At 32.8% G+C, this 20886-nt stretch overlaps 3 protein-coding genes and 1 long non-coding RNA gene across 4 annotated transcripts; 1 reads left to right on the top strand and 3 right to left on the bottom strand.

The window, feature by feature from the left end:
* Positions 1–3790: 3790 nt before the first annotated feature.
* On the bottom strand, positions 3791–5444 carry LOC114321060 (cullin-1-like). Its single transcript, XM_082896457.1, has 7 exons — positions 5361–5444; positions 5132–5281; positions 4986–5041; positions 4768–4888; positions 4507–4668; positions 4230–4373; positions 3791–4139 (listed from the first exon to the last, which is right to left on the bottom strand). Exons 1-7 carry the CDS (start codon positions 5406–5408, stop codon positions 3960–3962), a joined length of 861 nt encoding a protein of 286 aa, XP_082752583.1. The 5' UTR covers positions 5409–5444; the 3' UTR covers positions 3791–3959.
* A 1680-nt stretch (positions 5445–7124) lies between these two features.
* Positions 7125–11621, bottom strand: LOC145803089 (uncharacterized). Its single transcript, XR_014345191.1, has 3 exons — positions 11458–11621; positions 11178–11315; positions 7125–7205 (listed from the first exon to the last, which is right to left on the bottom strand). It is a non-coding gene; the product is annotated as an uncharacterized LOC145803089 (long non-coding RNA).
* LOC145803248 (uncharacterized protein At3g06530-like) lies at positions 8314–10961 on the bottom strand. The gene is made up of 8 exons (XM_082896542.1): positions 10778–10961; positions 10658–10690; positions 10332–10459; positions 10031–10093; positions 9447–9627; positions 8972–9069; positions 8669–8833; positions 8314–8541 (listed from the first exon to the last, which is right to left on the bottom strand). The coding sequence occupies exons 1-8, from the start codon at positions 10959–10961 to the stop codon at positions 8314–8316; spliced, it is 1080 nt and encodes a 359-aa protein (XP_082752668.1).
* Positions 11622–13160: 1539 nt separating the features above from the next.
* On the top strand, positions 13161–19357 carry LOC145801888 (D-galacturonate reductase-like). The gene is made up of 4 exons (XM_082893682.1): positions 13161–13894; positions 17309–17552; positions 18307–18486; positions 19004–19357. Exons 1-4 carry the CDS (start codon positions 13581–13583, stop codon positions 19217–19219), a joined length of 954 nt encoding a protein of 317 aa, XP_082749808.1. The 5' UTR covers positions 13161–13580; the 3' UTR covers positions 19220–19357.
* The last annotated feature ends 1529 nt before the right edge of the window (positions 19358–20886 follow it).

Genomic DNA, 20886 nt, shown 5'->3' with positions numbered 1-20886 from the left:
GCTATCTAAAAAAATAATAATAATAAGTTACTAATATGAATGGTTCCATTGAGTTTGAATTTTTGAACCCACTCTAAAAACAAATCAGCTTTTTGTTAAAAAAGGTAATATCACATCAATTTGTTTTCTCTAAAAAATTAATTTTTTTTTAGTACTTTTCTACACGCATTAATTAAAAAAAAATCATTATTAAAATTAAAAGTCATTAAAAAAAATAGTCTCACTGCATTTTTTAATTGAGGTATTTCAATTCCATCTCTAATGACGTGACTGACACTCATGCGAAGTAGTCTCACACTCTCCTTTCTCTCTTTGTCTCTCTCATTTTATTTTTGGCCCTCCTAATTTCACATCATTGAAAGTGCAATTGGGAGTGATCAATTGGAGTGGACAAATCATTTTTTCAAAAGATAAAAAATTAAAAATCCAAACGCCCACAGACTCTCTGAAAAGGAGGCAGGTTGTTACCAATTCACTTTTGTGCTTGGATAATTCTATTGGACTTGTAAGACTCACCACGAATTCTATTTCAATTGTATAGTTTTTATAGTTTGTTATGCATAGATCATTAAAAAAAAAAATAAATAAATAAAAAATCATATTGATCCTTTAATTATAGTTATATTATTTTTGTAGGTGTTGATTTCTAATCACACAATCAAATACGAAACTTAGCTAGAAAGAACGCGACAAAATAGATTAAGCCAACCACCTGCCAACAAGAAGATAAGAATAACGCGGTGGTTCGTCCACCCGGAACTTAGCTAGAAAGAACGCGACAAAATAGATTAAGCCAACCACCTGCCAACAAGAAGATAAGAATAACGCGGTGGTTCGTCCACCCGGAAGCATTCCAACGACCAAGTCAGTCAATCTATTTCAAAGATATCAAACAAGTATTAAACTCATAGAATAAAGCGTATTTTAGACCTACAGTACCTCACTTTTATAACCAGCAATGACCTAATCCCCTGGAAATCACATTTCACAAACTCAAGCACAACTAGAAATCTCACTTCACCAACTCAAGCACAATGCTCATCTCGGACTCTCAGCTAGATAGGGAGAAACTCTTCAAGAGTTTTATCCTTATCCAGACTAAGAGTCTTCTCTTATCTAGGACTCATGTTACCTACCCAGGTATCTCGGATTCCGGCATTACTACATTGAACTTCGGCAACGCAGCAATCACCTCGGCAAACATGACCTGTCCACGTGACACCTCAGCCGACATCTTGAAGACACCTTAGCCACGTGGCATTATTATCAAAATACTTCCCCACAATTTTATTATATATATAATTTTAAAATGGACAATCTACTTTATAATTATATTTATCATTCATTTAAAAAAAAAAAAACTGAAATTAACAAAATAATATAATTTTATTTGTGAACCATCTAGAAGGCCTGTCGTGGACACAAATGACTGTCCAATCCACTTCAGAAACGATCAATCTTCTTTTGAAATAATTTATGTAGGGTAAATTCAAACCTCGTGGTCCTTTGTGGGGACGACGTATATATATCTAGGTACGACTAATTACCTTATGGAGCTTAAGTTAGCATCAACACAAATTGCTATTCTAGATGGCTTTTGGGGGATGTGTGGCTGTTAATTTGTTTTGGGTGATGGCTGATTGTCGTCCACCTCCCTTGTTTTGACTTTTTTTTAATTTGTTTGTCTAAGTGCAGGTTAATTTCACCTAACCATTGTATTGTATGAGTTTAATCCTTGTAGGCAATTTTGGAGATTTTTTTGGGCATACAGTCGCCAAATTTGAATAGCACATTTTTTAACGGGCAAACTTTATTTTACCATCTTGTTGTTTGAATTATGTGTGGTTTATCCCCTTAACGATTGGAAATGACCACAAAATCTCCTTATGTTTTGTGAACTGAAATGAACTATTAGACCCATTAACGAGTAAAAAGACTAAAATTTCCCTGTATATAAATAACTCAAGTGTGTGAACTATAAATATTTCATTTGTTTGAAAAGTAAAATACATTTTAACCCCCTGTGTTTTATTTTATGTGCGATTTATCCTATTGAAATTTAAAATTGAGTATATAACCCCCTTTATGTTTGCCATGTGTTTCACGCTTACTGTTAAGTTAGACAGAATGTTTAACGGTATACTTTAGTTCACAAACCATGAGGGAGTCATGCTGTCATTTTCAAACTTTAGAGAGGTAAACCGTACATGGCCTAAGTCACAAGGGGTAAAGTGAAGTCTACCCTTTTTAAATTTCATATTTTGCCAAGGAAGATAACTTTATGTCACGTACCGACTCATTGGCAATATAAGTTCTACACCAAGCACCTTGCAAGTGTATATGTGTGTGAACGACAAGGCAATCAGGGTAGATCTTTTTTGCATCACTTGGGGTGGATTTTTGGGCATAATACATGGGGTACACAATACCACTCATGGAGCCGGCTTCTTAGGAGAATGATAAGTGTCCAGTCTATGGCAAGTGATATTAGAGCTAACCTAGGGCCACTATGATGGAAACAATACGTGGGATTTACACAAAGCACCTTCATTGTGGAGTCCACACTAGGGGTGGTATTTGTGTGGAGTGGCTTCTCATGTGTAAAAGAACGGATAAGCTTAAAGGCAGGCATGATAATGTCCCTCTAATGAGGGCTTTTGGGATTGGCAGTGGTAGGAAGTCATGTTCTAACTCATTGACAATGCGAGTTCTACACCAAACACCTTGCAAGCACATACTTGTGTGAATGGCAAGATAGATAGGGTAGATCCCTATCACATTGCCTAGGTTGGATTTTTGAACATAATGCATGGGATTAAGCAATACCACTCATGGAATTGACTTCTCGAGAGGATGACAAGCGTCTAATTCGTGACATCTGTCATGTGTGCACACATACAAATATATATTGAGAAATGCTAATCACCCCTCAATGATAGTGATTATTGTTAATATATGTATAAAATGTGTAATAGTGTATGAAAATATATGTGAATATATAAATTTGAATAAATTTCACTCTGCACTCCTGTAATTTGCACATTATTCCAATTTATTCCTTGACTTTCTAATTGTTCTAGTTTAACTCCCTAAACTTCTAATCAAGTTATAACTGGACCCAATTTTATAACTTTGTTTTGAAAATTGATGGAGAGATCAAAGTAAAATTTTGGTAAGAGTATACTTATGCTAAGGGTTGAAGTGAGGTTTTGATATTGGAAAAAAAAAAAAAATTGCAGGATGCGATGTGTAATTAATATTGTCACATAGTTGTTTTTCGTTAGCTTTAAGTGGTATTACGCAAATGGACGCGATTTCAATTTGATTCAAAGTTTAGAAGATCAACCGAGACAATTAAAAATTTAAAGGAAAGGAGATTGGATGTAAAAGGCACTGCTGGAAAATTCACTTTTAGCGGCGTTTTTTAAACGCCGCTAAAAGCACTAAAAACGTCGCTAATTCTTTTTGTGACATTTAATACCAAACGCCGACGACGCGGCCGTTGCTATAACTTTATGGCGTTTGAAAAACGTCGTTATATTAGTATAGGAAACGCTGCCAAATGTCCTACCTAGTTGTATTATGACGTCACTATAGACATTTAGCGACGTTTTTGAAAATGCCATCATAGACATTTATACATTTTAAAATCTAGCCATTAGAGTGGGATATAGTAACGTTTTTTAAACGCCGCCACAGCCTTTTTTTTTAATTCTTAAATTGTGCTAATTTAATATGGTTGAACAAAAAAAATACCTGTCAAACAATTATCAAGAACTAATAATTGATGTTTATTAAAATAATAAATAAACTAAGCTTGAAAACAAAATTAAAAATAAAAAACAATGCATTGCATACTTAAGAATAGAAACAATTCAGATTTTAAATACATCAATTAAAATCAAAATGGCCAAGAAGTGTAATTTCCCCAAAAAAATTAAAAAGGAATAGAAAGCACACTAATATGGATCCGTTGGAGAGATTGTTTTGTTGTTTGGTTCTTTGTTAAGAATCTTATACTTTGCACATGAAAGAGAATGGAGCAACCTAACAACATCATCATCTGTCAAGTTTAATTGAGTCATGATTTCCTGATAACCCAATCTGTCTGAGGCATTAAAAAGCAGCAGCACAGAAGCCTGTATTGATGAAATGCTAAAGCTCAAACCTTTGCGTTAAGAATCATAAATCCATGCATTAGATTAAAATAAGTTTCTTCAACAAAATACCTGGTAGGTTGTCACAATGAGCTCCATAGTTTTGGGTTCAAATTTTCCATTGAGGTTACAAGTACCCAATGAATAAATCCATGTAAGTTTTCTGTGTTTTGTTTTTGTTTGATAGAATTCTCTGAAAACCTCCACACACTTAACCTAGAGCAGAAGTGAATAAATAGAATGACGTCAGTGGGAATGTTCAGCAACACAGCATATGACATAAATTCACATTAAAAGAAACAATTTCAAAATTTCAATGTATGTGCGAATAAAAATCTACAAGCATTACCATTTCTGCTGGGAGGTTCAGGTCAAAAGACTTGTAACTAGGCCAAAAGCCATTAGTTAGGACAGTAACAGTCAGGTCAATCCCAGGACTTCCATCTGGATTGGTTTGGAGGTACTCTTCAAAGTTAGTTTGATTTTCCCTTGCCAAAGTCAAATCTGTGACCTGGAAAACAGCAAAGCATGAAAACAATTATTTCTACCAGTATCCCAAAACTACATTAAAGCATGGCTTGCAAATTAATACAGGTTGTAGACAACTCACCATTCCTTCCATCTTTGATGTGAACTGACCACCACACTGCTGCTTCAGCTTTGTCAGGATACTTCTCTCATGCTCATCATTGGCACTCTTGTCAAAAAGTAAGCGTCGAGCAAGCTTTTTTCTGCCAGTCATTGCAACAAAAAATAAGTATCTATGAATCATCCAATCACAATATTCTGTAATCACTTGAAAACCAACAAAAAATTAAATAAAATTACCGGTAGAATTCAGCGAACAGATCCTTATCACTAATATACGCAAGGAGCTTTACTACCTGTAGAATAAAAAGAAATCCAATTGTAACTATTTGTATCTCATTCTCAACAATAAGTCAAAGCAAATGCTATGAAAGATAGAATCATACCTTCTCAAGTGTTTCCTCAATGGCTTCATCACTCAATTTCTCACTCCCACCTTTCTTAAGAATATTATCACAAAATGTGGCTAGTAGTTCTGCACTCGAGCTTCCACCAACACCTTTGTTACAGAAGACTTCAAAAGCCTCTTTGAGTGCCTAAGTAAAACAAATGAGATTTTAATACATGAATAATATGAAGGAAACCACGACTATGCAGCAATTGTTTAATACAAACCTTGTGGAAAAGAGTATGGTTCATAAAACAGTTATTTACGTACACCATGTACTTGTCATGAAGCTCAATAACTTTTCTAACAAAAACCTGAAGGCCCTACAGGTTAGTCAGTTCCCATACCAAGAATCCATTGACAAATCCTAGAAGTGAAGTACTATAAGAATTTGACATTACCTGTTCCTGCAGACCAACCACATCTTTCTTATTTGCCTGTACCAGGACACTTCTTAGCATTAGAACCAGAAATAAAATTAGAAAAGATTATCACTAAGACATATACAAGAGTAGATATGTTCTTTCCACCCAGAAAAGGGGAAATAAAAATAAAAAAAGGAAAAGAAAGAAAAATTTTAAGTGAACAACCTTGGTCAATGAGTATCCCATGCATCTTTGTACTGGTCGTAACGTGGGGAAACTGTCATAACACGATGCCCATTGCCCTAGATGATGATTTGGCATAGAAATTAGATCAGTTAAAAATTCATCATCCTAAATGTTTTACCAATTTACCACAAAACTAACCAAGAAGGTGATTCAACTATAGTAGCAAATAAACAAGTATAGTAAATAAAAAAAAAAATAGAGCTGGAGACAGATGCTTACCGCCATGGCTGGTGGCAATCCCCCAAGAACATCACCAAGCCCTCTAGTTTTGCTCCATGGACCCACCTCAGCTCCCACAAAAACAATGTTCATCCCACTTCCATATATAATGGCGCTTGATGGTCTATCATTCTCAGTGTTGGGACCATTTTTATTACTGGCATGCATGCGATTGCTTTCGCGTTCTTTTTCATTTGTAGCATGTCCAACTTGTTCAAAGATCTTAATCCATTGTGAGTCATGGTTTGTCTCTTCAGGCCAATCTGACCCAAGTTTGTTATAGTTTCTCCTCCGCATGGTTTGTCTCTGTAGTATTTTATTACTGGCATGGTTTGTCTTTTTAGTATTTATAGCAAAGAGTCTATGAATTTCAAGTTCCTTAAGCAATGAGAAGCAGATACAGAGTAATAATTAGGGACACTTGCATGTTTTCCATTCTTGCGTCGTCAAACCATTGTCACTGGGAAAAGCCGGTCCAACAGAGTATAAATACCACCGCCGAAGAGGAGAGCACCACTACAAAACATCAAATACATGTGTATGAGCGACAACCACACTCGAAGGAACATAATTGTCAACATCTGACCACTAATGAAGATGAACATTGAAGAGTAGATGCAAAAAAGGAACCTCAAGCACAACTTATCCTAATGCCAAAAAATGGGGAGAAAATACCTCATTGGGTTAATCCATGCTGAGAATTTGCGGAATGAAAGCAGGCTCTGCAGACAATGTGTTGGAAATTGCCCAAGATACAAACGAACAATAAAAATTAGACAAACAAAAAGTGTATGAGTAAGAACGAAACAGAGTGGCAAACAGTTTATCAGTGATGGCACGGATTTGGCCTCCACCTATCGATGGTAGGAAGATCTGGGCATAGTCCCAGTGTCTCCCTAGTAGGCCCTGCCAAATCATTGGCTAAGTACACTAAGCCATTGGAACAATCATAATTTTGGCCCTGGCCCACAATGCACTACCTATATATACCTTGGAAAGGAGGAGAAAAGCAGCATCAAGAGTTCACATACGAGATTTTACATAGTGAAAAAAGAGTATACCTGCAATCTCCTGCAAAAGAAGCAGCTAGAAGTAGAGGAGAAATTGCCAAAGGATCTCAATAGGACTGCCAAGATCACAGATAGAGTAAAGAAATTGCTTTGGAACCTGGTTATCACTGGACAGCGGAACTAGAAGTGAAGGAAATTCAGCAACAAGTTGAAAATGTAAGCTCTCATCTAACTGAGAACAAAGAAAAGCAAAAGAATGAAGACTGTCAACTTGAACAGCAACTGTAAATCAAAACGCAAAACATGCAGCGGAAAAATATTTTGATCATACCTTTAGATGATAGAACCTCGTGGGTACATCACGTGCTTCCAGAGTCTGATAAACCAACCCAGCAGTGAAGTGATATCACAGATTGAATATCACCCACACAAATCACAGTGCAAATGACTTGATCGTTGTTCTTTGGGAGAGAGACAGTATATGGGTAAAACTCCGATCATACGTTGTTTCTCTCATAATTACCCATAACCCATATATCAGATATATAATATTTTATTATTATCTATCCATATTAGTTAATGGAGATAATATCTATATCCAGAGTGGTTATCCTAAATAGGTTTGAATTCAATTTCAAAACCTATTTGGATAAGATTCAAATTCAAATACAAATGGTCATGCCACATGGGCGCCCATTACTAACAGCAACAGAAACACCTGCAAAATGGAAAGTGCCACAATGAAAAAATGAATGCTATATATAATCAAAAATGCCAGCTAACCAAGCAGGAAAAGGAATTTCCATAAAAGTTTTGATGAAAGCTTATAATTGAATTGCTAGACAGACATCAACTGAAAATAACTACAAGGGCAATTCACATCCCAAGTAGAGATACATATACATATATATATATATATATATATTATATGCGCTATACTATGCCCATTATGGAAATGCATTTTTTAAGGTTAACCTTCCAACAGCTTTTGTTTTCAAAAATTTTAGGTAAGTTCCACAAATTAAAAACTACAACGTTTAGCCCCACCCATTTCACTCTTTGGATCGGCTAATCATGTCCTGACATGGAACCAATATAATCTTTGCGATTCCTCATTTAGAAATTTCACCATGGGTTCAAATGCAGCCTACACAATACAGTTCCTATCTAGTCCTTATATCCAATAAAACAAAAGCAAACAAATTTGCCTAAATAATTACAAACTTGAAAGCTTTCATTAGTTTCTAGCACTCAAATAAAAGATTAAAACAGAATACCAAGTATGTTTATTAAAAACTAAATACAAGATATATGAAATTAACAATTGCCAAAAGTGTTGCTTATAACAAAAGAAACAAAACAAAACAAATGCGACAAAACAAATAATTGAAGAGGATGTCATGATCAAAACCTTCTTCAGTGAAATGCTTCGACAAAAATCGGACATGAGAGATCTTGCATTTGGTAACTAGGAAGTGAAGATGCTTCTGGAAAACATTATTTGACTGACATGCAACAAAGAAAACAAATAGATCCTGAAGTGTGCATACCCACTTCCTATTATCATCCTGGAAGAAAACAAGCTCACATTCAGCAATTCGATGGATAAAACTTAGCCCAGCTACTAATTATGGGGCAGTCTTCTACTTGGAAAAGAGAAAACGGATATACAAATAAATAACAGGCATCACCAACCAATGAGGCATCTGCAGGCATTGTTGAAATAAACCCCCCAAGTAACCTCCAAAACACACATATTAGTATCTTAGCATTCAGTTGCCTAAAATTAGTCTTGAAGTTGGTCTCAAACAGCTGATCCAGAAATCCTTTACAGTCCCCATCCAGTATTCCTGCATTGGACTGTACATTATATAGCAGATAAAATGCAACTCAACAAAAAAGATATATAATCATAAGAAGTAGGAAACACAAATAATAAAATATCAAATCTAGTACAAAGATACATGACCAAACAATCAATGGTCTTCACTCATGTACCTCTTTTGCAGATACATCTCCCACAGACTTTAACACATTCCACTCAGTTTTCAGAACTGGATAGCAAGCATCATACAATGCATTAAATTGACCAATGTCTGACAAGGAAAAAAGAAAAGATCAGCATCAGCAACTTTGTAATCTCAATGCAAATGCAATAGAAATAGATAAGCATGATAAAATGCTAAAAGATAATTGATGAAGCAAAAAAAAGCATAGCAATTGCAAAAAGCATGAATTTCCCGTCAGCAGCTAAATACAGTATTCCCGCATATATCACTTCACTAACAGTATAGAAAACACAAGAACCTTTTAATACAAAAACAATATAAATAACTGCAACAAAACGAAGTGGGAAGATGTCTTTGAACATAAGCAGAACTATTATTAGGCAGCACTTGCCAACACACACACAAGAGAGAGAGAGAGAGAGAGAGAGAGAGAGAGAGAGAGAGAGAGAGAGAGAGAAGTGTACCAATATTAGAGGTCATGAATGACTGCAACAAAACCAAGAGGAAAAATGTATTTGACAGCTCTGAAAACTTGCAGCATTCAACCAGCCAAGTCACATGTTCATCTGGGTGCATTGAAAACGTTTCTGCCATCCCTCTTACAGTATCCATATTGATAGAAGATATGTGTCCATGTTCTAATCTCTGCATTAATTTTAAGAAAGCAAATTCAAATATATTTAGCAGAAGCATGAATGAGAATTTAGAATCATGAATGATTTACATTCCAAAAGAAAAAGGACATTTAAGGTAAAATAAGAAGCAAGCAAGAATATCACAAAGATTGACATAATAAGAGATTATGACAACCTGTAGCCCTAAATATTTAAGCTATTGAAATCCAGATTATCACAAAGGTTCCATTGAAATCTATTTGAGAATCTAGATTATCACAAAGGTTCCATTGAAATCTATTTCAGGTAATCAGCTCAACCTATATTATCAAAAAAAATCCCCAATTGTCTCCACAAAATTTTAATTTTGGAGTCAGCTTGAACAATAAGATTCAGAGCAAAAATAAAAGAATAATCTCAAAGAAATCAAATACAGCTATTGGATTATTAGATGCAACACGTAATGGTTGGTTGCTTGACCAATCCCACAATTTTACCTACAGCAATCAAGAGTAGCCAACGAAGCAAGTACTTGCATAATTTGTGGATATGGATTTTGGAGGTCAACAAAAATAAAAAGAAGAGAATTAAAAATAAAAAAAAAGAATAAATTACCAAATAGAGCTAACAGTATGTTGAATTTCATCTGGTTTCAACCATGTTGATCTGCTTTGATCCAAGAAAAAATATATATATGAAAGAGGCACGCAGAGGAGCCCAGGTTGATAGGAATACATGCTTTTCTTTCCTTTCTAACATCTCCATCTCTGGCACGGCTCTTGTCAAAAACGAAATGATCATGGAAACCATTTCAAAAATCCGTTTTAGATTCGGAAAATATAAAATTATTTCAAAAACCCATTCTAGAAAATAGAAACTATTTTAGAAACTCATTTCAATCAACGAACAGATGTTACAAAAATCAAAACATTTCAGAACTAAAATAAATCATTTCAAAACCATTTCACACATAGAAACTATTTCCGAAAATAGAGAAAGAAATAAATCAACACATAGAAACTATTTCAGAAAATAGAGAAAGAAATAAATCAACGACAAACCTGTTCTAGCCGAACCCAGCTTTTGCTGGTGACCTTCAATACAGTGTTGTGAAAAAATATAACAAAAGATCTTATTAAACAAGCTAAACAACAATAAAACAGATCTGCTAAATTACAAACCTTTAAAGTTGGGTTTGTCACCATCATCATTAGTTGCAATATAATCACAGAGCTCTGTTATTTTATCTTCATTATTAACTCTAATCCAAAGCATCATCTCATAGTAAGCTATTCTTAATAGTGAATTCGGATTCCCCTCATAGATAGCTTCACAGAAATATACAAATTCTTGTACCTTCTCCATGTCGATTAAAAACATCTTAGAAATGGACCATAAGTTTCCTCCTCCAGTCACCAACTCACCATCAAGAATATACTTAGAGCACATTCATTTCATTTCACAAATCCTGATTAAACTTGTAGTTTCTTGCTTAAAATTTCAATAACCAAATTGAGAGAGACGGGAAGGAAGAGCTTGAGAGAGAGAGAGAGAGAGAGAGACAGAGAGAGAAAGCAATACCTCGCTGGTGCAAATGGTGGTGACGGTGCAGATGGTGGTCGCGGTGGAGCTTCGAAATCGAGAGAGACAACTTCAAAATCGAAATCACTCTGAGATCTCTGAGACCGATCTGAATCTCTGAATCTCACAGATGAATCTCTGAGAAATCAAGCACAACCAAAGATGAAATCAGATCTAGAGAGAGAGAGAGACGGTGGAGCTTTGAAATCGAGAGAGAGATCTTCAAAATCAAAATCGCTCTAAGATGAAATCGAAATCACTCTGAATCTCAAAGATGAACCTGTATGAATCTGAATCTCAAAGAAAATCGCTCTGAATCGAAATCGCTCTCAAGGGTTTAGAAGCAATTGGGGGTGAGCAAGAGAGAGGCGTGATTTGAAGGTGTGAGGATTCAAAATAAGGGTTTACAAAAGCCTTTAACAATCATTCTCAGCTTCAAAATGGGCTCTGAGAGAGAGAGAGAGAGAGAGATGTGCGTATAACATCTCAGATTCAAAATAAGGGTTTCAAAACAGAGGAAGGCAGAGGCGCGTGAGGCTAACGGATAACGCCTCCTATTATAAAACGGTGTCGTTTTGATTAAAGGAATAAGCGACGTTTAAAAAACGCCGTTAATTGTTAATAAAAGTGACGTTTAAAAAAACGTCATTAAAAAAACGCCATCAAATCCCTTTTTTCCTGTAGTGAGGGTACAAAGTAAATTTACCATATATTAAAGTTTTAACATTCTTGACATTATTTTGGCCCCGTTTAACATCACTTATAAGTTAGTTTTCCAGATTATTAGCTTGAAAAGATTGAAATAAGTTATAAATCTATTTAGTGTAACTTTTTATAATATTTGGAGAAAAAAAAAGATGTGAAATCTATTTGTTTAAATAAGTTGTTACGTAATAACTCTTTTGTCTATGCAATTACCTAAAAAGGTAAATTACATCAATAGTTTTTACATTATGTCTCTTGTGTCATTTTGGTCTTTACACTTTTAATTGGCTCAATTTTGACCCTTAATTTTAGATTTTGTGTCAATTTGATCCAATTGGTAATATCATTGATGTTTTTGATGAAAAATTGTCACCGAATTAATTGAGGTTAATTCAATGAGTTGAGCAAACTTATGATTTTACCCTTAAAATTATGACATATGCCACTTATGTATACATTTCTATTAAAAAAAATACCAACGATTATATTCAATTGGACTAAATTGGGACAAAATTATAAATTTATGATCAAAATCGAATCAATTGAAATTATAAAGACCAAAATGACACAATAATCAAAATATAGGAATTACTATTATAATTTGCTCCATCTAAAATATCCTCAAAAGTCATAATAATTCAGACTACAGAAATAAAGCTCATTTATCTTCCGTTCCTATGTATTTAAGGGATCCAAAAACAATTTACAAACAAAAAAAATTACAAATTGTAATTATAGAAAACCTTTCTTTTTAGGGTAAATTATAAATACACTCCCTGATATTTGCTTAAAATACGAATTGCCTCCTGTGGTTTAGAAAATTACAAATGTCTCCCTGTCAGAATTTTTTATTTAACAAAATTAATTGAAAAAGTGAAATTTCTAACTGTTCACCTATACAATAATAAAATTATCTGAATTATTAATTGAAATAAAATTTTAATATTATTAAAAACTGTTAATTAACTTGATTTATTAATAAAATGACATTTGTTATGAAATTAGAAACCTTAGGGGGCATAATGTAATTTCTAGAACCACAGAGGATAATTTGCAATTTCAGTAAATCTCAAGGGTGTGTTTGTAATTTACCATTCTTTTTATGATCAAATAAATTAAAAAATTCAAATAAATTATAATATAAAATTATAACCAAACATCATTAATTGACTATTTATTTAAATAAACTAAATAAACATCATTATTGACAATAAGACTCCTTATACTAAATATCATTTTATTCCATTCATCTATAAATATGTACATATTAATCCTCTCAATTATAAAAATAATATAAATACATCATTTTTAGTGAGGGCCTGTAAAACGAATTCAAAGATGAAGAGAGTAAACTGATAAAGAGAGTAAACTAATGTTCATTAATAATTAACGAGATTTGGCTGTAAATAGTCCTAAATTGACTTACCAAACGAGTCGTTCATCCTTCATCAACACTTGGTGAAAGGTCTACAGCAATATTCATCTATCTCCACCACACATTTATTCTAAGTAAATTTTAAGACTCTAATTCCGGGATCCAGGCTTTTCCAAAGGTCAGCGGCAGAACTCATAAAATTATATATATACAAGTGTGTAAAGCTAATAGGAGATCAAAGGATCTTGGCATACATACTATACATACTCTATTATTCTTTTGAAACAACCAAACAAACGGTTGACTCAAAATAAAATTGAAAAATGGCAGTTATTCCTGAGATAACTTTGGGATCTTCAGGCAAGAAGATGCCGGTGATCGGAATGGGAACTGGTTGTTACCCTCCTGTTGGTCCAGAAGCCACCACATCTGCCATTCTTGAAGCCATCAGAGTGGGTTACCGCCACTTCGACACCGCCTTCATTTATGGTTCAGAGCAGCCACTAGGCGAGGCTGTCGCTGAAGCTCTTCGTCTCGGCCTCGTCAAGTCTCGCGATGAGCTTCACATCACCACCAAGCTATGGTGCAGCTTTGCCCACCGTGACAAAGTCGTCTCCGGCATCAAAACCAGCCTCGAGTAATTTTTTTGTTTATTTATTTTTTTTTATCAATTATTAATTGTTAAATTAGCGCTCATGATTCAAGTCATGGCTGCACTCCACTAATTTGACACAAAACTCATATTTTTATTTTAGAAAGGAAAATTCTATAATACACATCTTGAAAAAAGTGGGAATCATATGCCCAATTATGATTTTGGTGATTTTGATTACAATTTATTGTGAAATTGTTTCTAATTTTGATTTTGTTATTATTTATTGTAGCATTAGTTATTATTTAATTATGACTTGTTGTGATTTTTATTTTAGTTATGACTCAATAAATCTTTGATTACGCCTCAAATAGTATTTTGTTATGACCATTAATTATAGCATATTGTGATATTAGTTATGATATATTGTGATGGTAATTTTGATTATGACCAAAAATATGTCTCAAAGTGTTTGGTTGTGATATTTTAAATTATGATAAAAAATGATTTGGTTATGACCACTTTGTGATATTAACGTCACAAAGTGTCATAACTTGTATATGATATACCCATTTTTAGAAGAGATGTGTATTGTAGCATTACCCAAAAAAAAGAAATTTTTTTAATATAATTATATATATATTATATAAAAGACACAATTCACTTTTAAAGTTTTGTCGCCCAATTTTGATTTTTCAAAAAGGTTGAGTTTCTCTCAAGTTCTAATCTAAATTTTAGAGAATTTGAGGGATTAGTGAGGTTTATCACGAGTCCTATTTCAATAATGCGAACTATTCATTTTGTAGAGCATTCTGTGTATATCACCTATGAAAGAAATTAAGTCGATCTTATAATTATAACATTTTGATTTTATTGTGTTTGTCTCCAAATATATAAATGTCTATTTTAAAAAACATACTTTTCATTATTTTTTAAGGAGACAAACACAATGAAATGATAAGGTTACAAATTGACCTAATTTTTTTCATGAATAATATATATTGAAGGTCATACAAAATGAACAATTTAAATTATCAAAATAAAATTCATGGTGACCCTCACATGTTTCTCAAATTCATATTTGAATTAAAACAAAGCTTTGCCCTTTTAAAAAAAATGCTAATTTAACAAAAATTCCAAATTATTATTATTATTTTGTTAGATATTTAATTGGTTCCGTTAAAGTTTGTTTACCATATTAATAACACTACTAGGTTTGGGGTGTCCTAAAAAAGTACACTTTTTATCTTTTTACGAAAAGATGTGCAGAAAAGTAGAGAGGTGATGTGATGAAAAAAAGATAAAAAGATAAAAAGATGGATTATATAGTCTATGCCAAATCAGCCCTAAAATTAGTGTCGGAGCTTTGCTATAAACACAATAGTGGTTCACAAAATTAAGTACACACCAGACACAAATGATAGGTTCCACACATGTGGATCTCACTTTTTATATATTGTCTGTGATTAATTTTGTGAACCATTTATATGCACTTAACTTTTCTCTTAGTGATGATGAAAATTTATAATTGAGATTACATATTTCCAAATTCATTGCAAAATAAACATAGACATGAAAAAATTATTTATTTTACTAATTTAGTTGAATAAATAATCAGACACTAATTTCATAAATTATTAATCTTCTCCCTATCAATCTTACCAATCAAACAAAACTTATGAGGCTTTATTTCAAAACATCTTAAATCATCATTAATGTAGTTTTATTATAAATCAATGGTGGTGCTATATGCACCAATTAGTCTACCAATACTCGTTATGACATTATTATTGACCCCACTCATTATACAAATTACAAATACTAAAAACTTCTTAAATTATATTATGCCACATAATCAATTTGTATATTAATTAATACACTAATTAGTATATATAGCATTATTCATAAATCAATTATGTAATTTTGTGATTTAATACGTAATAAATGAAGTAATAAACTCTTTCAAATTCACACTATTGCCTTATCTCTTGTCAGTTTGTTGAGAAAAACATTTACAATAATTATTTCATATTTTATGAGAAATTTTATTTCCACACACTCATATATCTCAGTGTATATCATTTTTCAGTACACACACTTATGAATTTGATTATATATTATTTGTCTTATTCCACACATCACATATTCCAATTATAATCCTATAACTTAAATATTGTACACACACTTTCCATCCAAACACACACCCACACAATCACCGAAAACCGGCTAAACTAAAGCAGATTACCTCCCACAAAAGCATTTTCCGCATAAAAAGATTTTGTAGAAAAGTGGTCGGTGAACATGCTATCACTTCTAAACTCGTGATTCATAATAAACCCAGTAAGTTAACTTTTGGGGCACAACAAAATTCATATAGGCATTTTCAAACAAGGTACACACATAGGTCTATCAAACCCCATTTATTCAAGTAACAAACAAACAAGTTATTGAAGCTCTGAAACGTACTTTCTCTAGTCAACTAAATACCTCCAGATAAATTACAGCAGAAAAACAAAATGGTTTTTCTAATTGAGACATTTTCTCCAACGACTAGGTGATAATAAACACATAACGATGCTTATAGAAAATAAAAAAGTAAAAAAATCATTTGCAGAAGAGAACTTACTAGTGAACAATGAATGTAGAAAGAAAGAGAAGAGAGGAGATGGATTGGCTGGAGTTTTGATATCCATTATGGTCATTATATTTTAAGGTATAACTGTCATTAAAATAAATACTTATTAAATGTGTATAGGGAGACAAGTAGGTGTTTGAAAATGAAATTTCCCATATTCTTTTCCCTCATTATTCCTTCTTTCCACTACTTTGTCATCTTATTTTACTAGTGTTTCATGAAAATTTCTCTATTTTTATATTATATTTTGAGCGATTTTATTTTGTAACTTGATTAAAGTCTTTTGGTAGTCATGAATACTGCAAAAAGAATGTTGTGAGCAAATTATATTTTATCATGAAATTGTTTCACCCCGATTTTACTTTCATGGAAGGAAGAAAAATAATTTTAGCACAATGACAATATGACTATAAAACTCTCATAGATTATTATTTTCAATTCTATTTTATTATTCTCAATTCCTGCCTATATCATATTGCCAGTAAATTTTATTTCTAATATTTGTGTTAATTATTCGATTTATTATTTTACTAAATCATCATGAATATTTTTAAAATCAAAAAAATTTATAACAACTAAAGTGAATGTATTAATTGTGAATTAAATATGAACTAATACACATGTTGAATCAACAAATATTTCCAATCCACCGAGTGTATTAATAAGGGTTATGTTAGAGACCCCAAATGATTTATCAAATTTTCTACCAAACCTCTAGGACCACACAACTTTAATAATATCGGGAGATAAATGCAAAAGTGCATTTAAATGCATAATTTAAACTTTTGTTTTCTTAGGGAGTTTGTTTGTGATATTTTGTGCAGGACCCTTCAGTTGGACTATGTTGATCTGTATATAATACATTGGCCACTGACCTTGACCCAAGATGTAAGCCAAGCCCCAGTTCCGAGAGAGTACATAGTGCCCCTTGATATGAAGTCTGTGTGGGAAGGCATGGAAGAGTGTCTGAATCTTGGCCTCACTAAGGCCATTGGAGTAAGCAATTTCTCTTCCAAGAAACTTGAGGAAGTCCTTGCAATTGCCAAAATCCCTCCAGCGGTCAATCAAGTCAGTTGCTTTAGAAAAACTTGTCCAATTTTTACATGCATATCTCACACACACACAAACACACACACACACACACACACACACACACATATATATATATATATCTTATTTTTAGGACAAATTACATTATTAGTCCCTATACTTTAGTCTTTATGTTGAATTTTTTAAGTGAACTCAAATTGATCCAATTGATTAGCATTTTTTTTATGATAAATGTGCACATTAGCAGCATGTGTCATATTTTTAGAAGTAAATTTGTAAATTTGATCAATTCAATAATTTAACCTCAATTAATTCAATGATAATTTTTCGTCAAAAACACAAACAGTGTTTCGTATTGAACCAAATTAAATATAAAATTTAAATTAAGAGTCAAAATTGAATTAATTAAAACTGTGTGGAGTAAAATGATACAAGTCCGTATTTTTTAATTGTAATAGTCAATATTGTGCATGTTCGATCAAATTACAATATAGTCCTTCTATTAGTTCGATATTAAATTCTAATAGAAATTGTCCCGTGACACTTCCCTGCACTTTTGGTCATTTAGACAAATTTTTTTTTTTAAAAAAAAAATACCAAATTAATAGAAAGATCACATTTTAACTCGTTCAGAAATGTAAGAAATTGATTATTATAATTAAAAAAATAAGACATTAAAGTAAGATATAAAGTACATGTTTCATAAGATGATTGATGAGTGGTGATTTTTTTTTTTTTTTTTTTTTTTTTTGTTGTTGTTGTTGTTGAAAAGGTGGAGATGAACCCACTTTGGAAGCAAAAGAAACTAAGGGAGTTCTGCAAAGAAAAGGGGATTCATATCACTGCATACTCTCCTTTAGGTGCAAATGGTACTATGTGGGGAGACAATAGGATTGTGGATTGTGATGTGCTCTCAGAGATTGCCAAGGCTAGAGGCAAAACCACTGCTCAGGTTTTCACATCATTCATTTGCGATACAAATAAAATAAATAATAACTAATTATTGAACATAATTTTCACATACAATGTTTGACTTTTACTTTTAGATCCTATCACTTAAATACTTATTTTGCTGACATGTAAAATAACTTTCTTATTTCAATTCCACTCTTTCCTCCATATTTCCATGGTAGATGCACAGAATGAATTTGTTGACAACATCAATACACACTATTTGATTGGTTTGAAATTCTGAATTTCAAATCTAAAAGTGTACTTATCTCACCTAAATTTGTGGGTTTCACAGTTTTGGGCCAATCAAAAAACATATTGTATTGTATGAACAAAATCAAATTCTCATTCATGCTCTATAAACACCCGCACCAAAGCCACTTCTGACATGCAAACATGATTTGTAGAAAGTCATTACATTTAGAAAAAGAAAATAGATTAGATTAGATGTTGACTAAGATTAATATTTAAGTTTAGAAGTTGTAATTTATTATTTTATTGAGTCTATATATTTACAGGTTTCTCTGAGGTGGGTGTATGAGCAAGGGGTGAGCTTAGTAGCAAAGAGCTTCAACAAGGAGAGGATGAAGGAGAACCTTGAGATTTTTGATTGGTCACTGACTGAGGAAGAGTCAAAAATCATCAATCAACTTCCTGAACGCAAAGGAGTTCAACTTGCTTCTTTTTTTGGACCCCATGACATAGTGATGGAGTTGGATGCTGAGCTCTCTTAAAATATTTTTATTTTTATTGTGTCCTTTTTATTCCCAATAATAATACCTAAATAATGAGGGAAAATACTTGGCAACATGATGTTTGTTTTTGGGTAATTCTAATGACAGTCTACAAAGGCTTGGAAATATTGTCAGATAGTTTGAATCTTAGTATATTTTATGTAGAAAAATGTTTGAGGCTACAAATTTTGTAACTCAAATGGCCCGAAACTGTCAAAACGATATCGTTTTGAGTGTTTCGAGCCATTCGAGCCACAGAATTTGTAGTCACCTATGTACCTTCAATATTTTTATACACATTTTATATGTAAATTGAAATTAAAAAGTGAATATTTGTTGCAAAAAATATTAAAGACTAATTCCTATTGTCGCGAATGTAGTCATTAAAAGATTGTTCCAAAAAGTCAAAAAGAAATTTTTTAGAGAGAATTTTTAAAATATCGCTAATAAATGCACTTTTAGGGACAAATAATTTGGTCCTAAAAAGACTTATTTTTTGAGATAAATTTTGGTCCCAAAAACATAATAATTGGTTAATTGGTGGAAAGTCCAATCTTATGGGGCCATATGTTATTTAGTCTAAAGTTCAAATATTATTTTTTTTAAGATAAGGACACACTACAACAAGTTTTAGAAATCAAAATTTAGGAATAATTATTTTTTAAGAACCAAATAATTTTGATGTGAAAAGTGTCATTATAGGCAATTTAAACAATGACAGGTAGTAAAGAGGCAGAGACGAGAGAACATATTTAATCAGAGTGAGTCTCCCAACAAATGATAGAAGTTTCCTTTTCCAGCCAGCTAATTTACTTCTAAATTTGTCTAATACAGGTCTCCATGATGCTTTCCTACTTGGGTTGGCTCCCAGAGGTAGACCAATGTACTGAAATGGCAGAGATTTTACTGCACAGTTCAACACTGATGCATACACAAACATTTCCTCATCCGAAACACCCACACCACTAATTACACTTTTATGGTAGTTTATCTTCAGGCCTGATATCATCTCAAAGCACCTCAGTATCTTCTTTACATTTCTTACTTCCAGTGCATCAGCTTCACACAATATCAAAGAATCATTTGCAAACTGAAGGTGAGTAAGAACTAACCCATCTGAGCCAATCTTCACCCTCTTTATCAGCCCCAGATCCAAAGCTCTAGACATTAAAATGCTTAAACACTCTGCAGTTAAGATAAACAGAAATGGGGACAAGGAATCCCCTTGTCTAAGCCCTCTCTGAGGACTGAATTCCTCAGTTGGAGAACCATTAAAGTGCAGTTAGTGGTGTAGGTGTTCTTGTAAAACAAAGTATAACGCAGCGAAATAAAAATTATGGTCATACCTTTAGAACAGAGTCTGAATTGAAGGATCTCGTGGATAAATCACATGCTTCCTGAATCTGATCAGTCAACCCAGCAATGGAGTGATATTACAATAGTGAATATCATCCACACAAATCACAGTGCAAATGGCTTTGATCGTTGGTTTTTGGGAGAGAGTCAGTGTATGGGAAAAACTCAAAATATACGTTATTTTTCTCTTAATCACCCATATCCCATATTATCAGATATATAATATGTTTATCTCATTTATCCATATTAGTTATATGAGATAATATATAAGATGTATCATCTATCTATATCAATTATATGATATATATATA

The sequence above is a fragment of the Camellia sinensis genome, chromosome 11 (assembly GCF_055761805.1).
Source record: "Camellia sinensis isolate YWXY chromosome 11, ASM5576180v1, whole genome shotgun sequence".
NCBI classification, from domain to species: domain Eukaryota; kingdom Viridiplantae; phylum Streptophyta; class Magnoliopsida; order Ericales; family Theaceae; genus Camellia; species Camellia sinensis.
Note: the sequence above shows the minus strand (reverse complement) of the source record. Positions and strands in the feature narration are given on the sequence as shown.